The sequence below is a fragment of the Amphibalanus amphitrite genome, unplaced genomic scaffold, assembly GCF_019059575.1.
Source record: "Amphibalanus amphitrite isolate SeventyFive unplaced genomic scaffold, NRLGWU_Aamphi_draft 001396F_arrow, whole genome shotgun sequence".
NCBI lineage: Eukaryota > Metazoa > Arthropoda > Thecostraca > Balanomorpha > Balanidae > Amphibalanus > Amphibalanus amphitrite.
Genome location: NW_024882889.1, coordinates 116,153 through 123,714, shown reverse-complemented (window position 1 = coordinate 123,714; position 7,562 = coordinate 116,153). Strand labels below are relative to the sequence as shown.

The window sequence follows — 7,562 nt, the reverse complement described above, 5'->3', positions numbered from 1 at the left end:
TCAGGGGCTAACCGAAGAAAGACTGTCAAGCACAATTACTTGTTGCCATGCCTTTTGAGTCAGCTGTCATAAAAGCTCGCATGGAATGACACGATCATTCGAAAGGTGGCAAAATATCGCCTGATACTTGCCTGGGGAGGTAGGGGAAGGTGGGGTAAGACGGCCCAGCGGGGCAAGACGGACCAACAGCCCTCCCGGCTGAACCGCTGCTGTTATCTACTGCTTTATGCACTCACTACCTTTGTTTCCCTTCGTAACAATGGCCACCTTGAGCTCATGAGGCTAGGATGCATAGCTTTTGAGTTATTGAGAAAAATGTTGTTTTTCGTCAAACCGATCTAATATAAGAGGTCTACGGGTGATTCAATTTCGGCGCCTTTATTGCATGATTAGTTTCTATTTTCCACTTTACGGTGAAGAACAAAATTATAAACTTGGTTATAGTCACACTTTAGAACAGGCAAGGTTTCGCAATGTTGGGCTATTTGACATACACGTCATGATAATGACAGGATTTAGATTTGGGGCAAGACGGACCACTGTGGTCCATCTTACCCTGTGGTGGTCCATTGTACCCATCATATGGAAAATTCTTTTCTAAAGCATTGACACAAGTTTAAGTAAGCCAATTTTTCAGGAAGGAGCCTTTGTTGCACATGGACCATTGCAAATGCTAGCTAGCATGCATTCATGCCAAACGACAATCAACACACATGTTCCCAGCTTTTAGTTGCACTTCCATAACATATGAGCATAGAATAAAGGTTCATTTTGTTATTTTACCACTCTACTTACTCGAGTACAGATTAGAACTGTACCAAGCATGAATGGATAGCAGGCACTTCTGGGTGGTCCGTCTTACCCCGCGTTTTTTCTTGTCTGAGTTTTTGACATGTCCATCTTTAAGAGCATCCACCACCTAGATGTCTTTATTTTGCAATTCAGTCTTTGCACACATCAAAAGAGGAAGGATTGAGCATTCAGAAGACTATAAACAATATGAGTTACGAGAGCAGTGTAGAAAGATATGCGGCCTCAAACCTTAGCTGGTCCGTCTTACCCCACCTTCCCCTATTACTTGAAAATAAAGCTGTATTTACGCTACAAGCCATTTACTTGCCAATGCCGTGGTTTTCAGATGTCTTGTGGTCACGTGATATGAAGCACATCGCAAAGGGTAACGCGAGTTCGAGACCGAAAACGACTACTTGCCCACTCAAACTACACTATTTCTCGCTAGATGTCGGCAGCGTCGCCGCCTGGAATGATGCTGTTCCGTCGTACCCAAATGCTCACCGGTACAGCCTACCGTGGTGCTCGGCGGGATAGTATCAAATCAGGCGCAAATGGTGCTGCCATCTATGGAGCGATAAGGAAGGCAATGTTCTAAGCATGTCTGCAAGATCTGTTATGCTCGTTCGCACAATTGCTTAGCATAATAGAGTAATTAAGTCGTTAGTCGTCTGTAATACCACTGTATCCTTGTTTGTGAAGGTTTCAATGCACTTAGCAACTACATTTTGTGCTTTTTGTATAGCTTTTTGTCTACGGCATTGGATGGAACGCATAAAATAGGGCGATTGGAAACAAATGTAATTCAACAATTCGTAGCATGAACTGCCGTACAGCCATCAACTATTGCTGCAAAGGACCTACCTATACAAAGAACGGACAAAAGTATTCTTATCATATTATGCAGAACGGGTTAGAATTGGCCTACGTACCTAACCACGGAAAGTTGGCATCGTATTGAATGACAGAAAGAGAGGTAATGTTCCAGATTACCAGTACATTAAAGTACGGTGATCAGGAATCGTATCGTGCAATTATTCCGGTTTCAGATTGCCAACTAAAGTTAGTCATAAACAGGATTGAAAATAGTCAAAATATTTTATTATTACCTGGCTGCATTTCACGAGAAAACTTAACAATACTGGCATAATATTTCCTTAATGGGACGCAGTAAATAAAAGCCGGTATTTTCGACATCGATACCCAGAATTAATGGCTGGTGGCCTAGTGCAAAATCGAAGTCAGTCGCGAGTGCCTCACGTGGGACAGATCCTCGGTGGCATCGCATAGTACCGATACAACAAAAATGAAATAATAAAGTACAAATGTATTTCATTCTGGACAGGGCACAGCTGTAATCTCATACACTTTTACAGCGTAATGTTTGTGGCACATCAAGCATGCCCTCCACTATGTACAACGATGCAACACGTTAGCTTCAACGTTCGAACTCCATCATCACAAGTCATACCGGTCGATCATTATATCACTTCTCCACCTTAGCGCGTTTGGCGGCCGGCTGCGACAACTTCTGCGATCTGGACAGCTTCGAGGGCTTCTGTGACGGCCGAGTCAGCCTCACCACGCCCTGGGACAACTGCGACCTGGCCAGCTGGCTGGCCGTCCCCGCCGGAGCGTCGGCGCCGCGCGGGTCCCTGTTCTCGGCGCCCTCCTCCTCTTCCTCTTCCTCTGAGCTCCCCGCTCTCTCCAGCGCCGCCTGCAGCGTGGCCTGGATGATGCGGAAGTCGCGCGAGGTGCTCAGCTTCACCCCCGCGTGCAGATCGAGCTTCGTGCGCTTCCCGAGAGCGATCAGGTGCTTCTCGAAGTTCTCGATGTTACACACGAGCACGGGGATGAGACGCGTCTGACGCAGCACTCGCGCGCGCTTCACTGCAGGGTCAGCTTTACCCTGCCGCTGCTGCCGCTGCTGTGACTCGGTGAACGTGATGAAGACGTACACATGTGGAGTCAGGGAGCGGCCGCACGCCTCCAGCACCCGCTCGAACCTGCAGAAATCGGGGAAGGGTGCGTGAGGCACGGTCACGACGGTGTTACGTCCAATGGCTGCTTGGTTATCGGCAGTTTGATAAGTGGGGGATGACGGGGGATGACTGACTTTCGAAGTAGCGCTACACTACATCAATTTATAAATGCAAATAAATATGCAACCTTCGCATCAATTGGCTAGTTCTTAGTCAGTGCCTGACGAAGAAGCTACTGACTAAAACAAGAAGCAATGACCATTGCCAACAATCAAAAACGAAAAATATGATAGAGGACTAAATAGTTATAAGGATCCAGTGGCATGCTGCAGCTCTACATACTGTTCATTTTAATTCTACTTCAACGAATATTATGAGTAAGTGAATTGGAGCTATGAAACCCAACCATAATGACATTAAGTTCAACGACACCTCGTCATCGTATCACCCAAAACACACACTTATAAGGAAACCTTCCCATCCAACTTACTTTCCGCACACGGTGGCCTTGGTGAGTTTGGTGTGCTTGTTGCGAGCCGCGTAGTACTTGACCAGCGCCGCCAGGCTGACGTACGTCCTACCGAGCAGTTTGAGCACGGCGTCAGTGTCGGGTCCGAGCGGCGCCGCCGACTGCGCTAGCTCGTCTAGTACAGCGACCAGAGCCAGCACCCTGCTGCACACTGCCGCCTCCTGCTTGGCCTGCTGTTCGTCCAGCGTGGCGCCGGCGGCCGCGCGGCAGCCCGCCAGCAACCAGTCCACCGCCTCCAGCCAGCCGGTCAGCCGGGAGCAGAGCGCCAGCAGGCAGCCGGCCGCACTGCGCTCGGTCACAGCACCCAGTGGCGGGTCGGCCGCAATCAGCTGGACGCTCTCGTCCAGGTCACCGAGCTGCTCGTGGACGGCGCGAGCCACCTGGCGGGCCACACCGGACTGTGGGGACAGTCGGTCGGCGAGGGACAGACCGAGCTCGACTAGCTGACGGCACAAAGCGTGGCCGTCCGCCGGCGGCTGGCGCAGCTGCTGCTGGCTCCAGCTCAGTAAATCCGCCTGCTCCTCTGTGGACGCCTCGCCGGCCGCCAGCAGCAGGAGCCGCAGCAGGGGAGCGACACCGCGCGCCGCGCAGCCGGCAGACAACAGGAGACGACAACGCGTCAGCAGACCTCCCGCACCGTCCACAGCTGTCTCCTCGAGCAGGGTCGGCATCCGCGCCGGGAAGTGGTGTTTGAACGCCTCCAGGAGATCAGCGAGCGCCTCCAGGCAGGTCGGAGACAGTTCCTCCTCCTCAGCGCCAGCCAGTTTGAGCAGCGCCGGGGCCAGGCGGCAGGCGAGCTCCACCAGGTGGCGCTGATTAGCCCCCTCCGCGCCTGCGCACTCGCCGTCGGCGCGCAGCTGGCCACTCAGCTGACGCGCCGCGTTCGCCACGTGCTGCGTCAGTTTCGTCTCGGAGCGCAGCTTCTCCAGGGAGACGTGATGCGCCGGGTTAGCATCAGTAGTCAGCGCAGACAGGAGGCGAGTCACTGATCGAAGACTGAGGCAGAGTGGCTCGGTGGCCGGATCACGAGACGCCGACTTCTCCGCTGCCGACTTCGCTGCCGCAGAGTCCTTCTTCTTGCCTTTGGTGGAGGCTTTCGATCGACGAAACTCCGCTACAGAGTCCAGCTTCTGGTGAATGCAGATTAGTACGGTGGCGGCGGCGGAGTCGCTCTCGAAGTCACTCTGACAGCGGTGGTCAAGGAGTGCCTCATACACACCCTGGAGCAGCATCAGCATCAACACGTTCTTCCGTCCCTCGGTCGACGAGCCCACATCACACTCCTTCCCCAGATCGAAGTCGTCCAGTTCGACGTTCATCATGCGCTTGGCGATGTCGTCCAGAACTCTTTCAGCTTCGCGAGCGGCCACCACGTCAGGGCCCTCGTCTTCCGTCTCATCAGTGTTCGCCCCGGCCAGCACGCGACGCGAGCACGCCGCCAGGGCAGCCAGCATCTGCGGCAGGGGCTCCAGCAGGCTCACCTCCTCCCCGACCTCCACACAGGCCGCGAGCCTCAACGGCGGCGCCCGCGCGCTGTCGTCCGTGAACAGCTTCAGCTGCTGCAGCAGCATCGAGATGATGGTCTCTGCGAGCTCCGGGTTGCGGCTGATGACCTCATGCAGGCCGGCGTACAGTGTGGCGCGGACAGGGGCCTGCTGGGTGAGACAGCGACGCAGCACTCCGAGCAACTCCAGACAGAGCGCCTCGTTGGCCGATGTGGGGAAGGCCGGGCCCAGGTCGGCCGCTACTTGCGACATGGCGCAGCTGAAGTTCTGTGAAGCCTGGCTGAACGGTAAGCTGCTGACCACGCGGAAGTGGCGCAGACAGAGGAGCAGTCCGCAGACGGCGATCTGGCGGCCCTCGCAGCGTTTCCCGACCAGCAGTTTCCGCAGTGTGAGCACCAGCTGGTCCTTAAGTGGCGCACAGATCTTCAGCACGGGTAGAAGCGCGGCCAGCAGACGGCGCGCGGTGGTGAGCGGCAGGAGCCCCAGGTGTGCCAGCAGGTCCGTCAGGTGGGCGCGGCTCTCGGCCACCGTCAGCGGACAGCCGGCCACCAGGTGACCCAGCGCCTCCGCGTGCGCCTCCGCGCTCACACCGCCGGCCAGTGCCGTCACCAGCCGGCCGACAGCGTCCCGCGCCAGCTCCGGGCGTCGGCCGATCAGAGCCGTCAGCGCGGTGGAGCCGAGCCGCGCCAGAGGTTTGGACCCAGCCGAGAGCAGTGCGAAGCACAGCCGGAGCAGGCCGTCACCGGCCGGTGCCCAGCCGCCCGCGGAGAGCGCAGCAGCCTCCAGCAGCAGCCGCTCGGCGTCCACCGGCGGCGGCGCCGCGTCGCGCAGCCACCGGCTCTCCTCGCGCAGCGCTGTCTCGCGCGCAGACCGGCCCAGCGCAGACACGAGCGCGTCCAGCACTGTCTGCGCGTGGCTCTCGCCGCCAGCCAGCGCCAGCGCGAGGGCCAGGCTGAACGGCGTCAGCAGGCGCGCCGGACACTGCACGGAGGCGCGCACGTGACGAGCGAACTCCTTAACCAGTCCCTGTTCTAGACAGGGCGCGTGTGTCACGTGGTAGATGACGGTGCCCTCCGCCTGACGGAGGTTGGCCGCCGCTCGCGTGTCCTCCTCCCCTTTCGCGCGCAGTCGCTCCTCCTGTTTGGCGAAGTGATCCAGAAGCAGGTGGAGCAACCTCGCGCCGGCCGGTCCGGAGCAGAGCCGCACCAGTTGGTAGACCAGCGGAGGGACGTCCTGCACCTCCAGACGCCGCAGCAGGCCGCGCACCGCGTCCAGGACGGCGTCCAGCTCATCGGCCGCCATGCGCTGGTCGCGGAGCACCTCCACCAGCCGGGTGGCGGTCGGCGCGGTCAGCTCCGCGCGCCATACCGCCGCCAGCACCTCTGCACGCGCCACGCTGCCCGCAATGGTGGCGCCATCATACTCGAGCTCAGGGAACTCAGAAAGCATGGCCAGCAGCTTTGGGAAGAGCTCCACCCACCGACCAGTGAGAGGCTCTGAGCGGGTGATGGACGAGACAAACTGCTTTGTCAGCCGAGCCACACTAGAGGATGGCAGAGAGGACAGCTGCAGCAGCAGCATGCCTGTTACATCGCGGGAGCACTGGGCATCAATGCTTTCACTCTTGAGAGCATCAACACAAGCAGTGATCAAGTCCAGTCTCTTGGTCTGCATCGAGTCTGAGTTGAGAGAAGATATAGCAGAATTGAGTACTGAGCTGGCATCAGGTGATTTGGTAATGTTCAGAACAGCATGCTTCAGCTCACCAGCAGAAGCTCTTGAAAGGAGACTCCTGAGCTCTCCTTCATCTTTGCAACAATCTTTTATTAGTGCATCAAGACCAGCCATTTCAAGACTCTTTCAGGTCAGATAATGTATATTTCTGCAAGTAAGAAGACATTGTCAGTGTCACCAAGCATGTTTTCCATGTGACATAAGTCACAATATGGAAATAACTCAATAAAACCTTTTGAGAAGATTAAGTTTATAAATGTAATTCAGGTTTGATGGGCAATAATCTTTTGAGCTGGAGTTTGTCAATACATGCGACCCCTGCCCTGCAGCTGCAATAGGAACTGAAAAGGGTATTAGTAAAGCAGGCATCACACTTGTCTTTGCAAATCAAGGAAAAGCGCTGTGTTGGGTGCAAGGCTATATAAACCTTAGGTTAGGTTGTAGGTGATAGGTTTGAGGTTGTAGATTGTAGGTAAGGTTAGGTCGGGTTTGGTTAGGTTTAGGTTGGTTTGATCAGAAAGATCTTTGGGTATAGCACCTCTCCTTGGTTGCAAAAAAACAAGTGTGATGTGATGCCTGCTTTGCGACTACCCTGAAAAGTACAGGAAAGGCTACCTCAATCAAAGAATCACACCTATTCCGCCCCAGCGGTGAAACATCAGATGAGATCCCACATGTCGGATCCAAAGAATTCCACTACAACTTGAACTAGGATTCCTACATCACGTGCAATAAAAACCACTACACATTTTAAATGGCCTAGCTAAATGTTTTCTAGCTGCATTCTTGTGGTTTTACTAAATTCTATAGGTATTTCTTGTGGATTTCTTGGATTTTTTTTCATGGACAGACAAGCATGGTATATATAGAACTTAATGAAGCTGCGCATAGCCTGAGTCAACCTGAGTTTATGTGTAGGCGTTTGAGAGCTAATTCACCTTGAACTTAAATCAAAGATCGACCTAGGCTTTTAGTGGACCCCGCTCAAAATTTCGGACGACGGTGAAAACAGGGCGCCTG

At 54.6% G+C, this 7,562-nt stretch overlaps 1 protein-coding gene across 3 annotated transcripts; it reads right to left on the bottom strand.

Annotated features, from left to right (window-relative positions):
* Positions 1 to 2,104: 2,104 nt before the first annotated feature.
* LOC122372756 (Fanconi anemia group I protein-like) lies at positions 2,105 to 7,544 on the bottom strand. 3 transcript variants are annotated; one of them, XM_043350309.1, is made up of 3 exons: positions 7,505 to 7,544; positions 3,265 to 6,690; positions 2,105 to 2,798 (listed from the first exon to the last, which is right to left on the bottom strand). In XM_043350309.1, the coding sequence occupies exons 2-3, from the start codon at positions 6,654 to 6,656 to the stop codon at positions 2,279 to 2,281; spliced, it is 3,912 nt and encodes a 1,303-aa protein (XP_043206244.1). In that variant the 5' UTR covers positions 6,657 to 6,690; positions 7,505 to 7,544; the 3' UTR covers positions 2,105 to 2,278. The 3 variants fall into 3 exon arrangements, with proteins under 3 accessions (XP_043206244.1, XP_043206245.1, XP_043206246.1); XM_043350310.1 differs by having other exon boundaries at positions 7,481 to 7,543; XM_043350311.1 differs by lacking the exon at positions 7,505 to 7,544 and having other exon boundaries at positions 3,265 to 6,204; positions 6,575 to 6,686.
* Between the last annotated feature and the right edge of the window lie 18 nt (positions 7,545 to 7,562).

Bases quoted from the DNA above. Each gene is read 5' to 3' on its own strand.
- LOC122372756 (XM_043350309.1), bottom strand. From the start codon at position 6,656: ATGGCTGGTCTTGATGCACTAATAAAAGATTGTTGCAAAGATGAAGGA. The intron at 2,799-3,264 runs GTAAGTTGGATG...CGATTTCTGCAG, and splicing joins AAGGCCACCGTGTGCGGAAA to GTTCGAGCGGGTGCTGGAGG.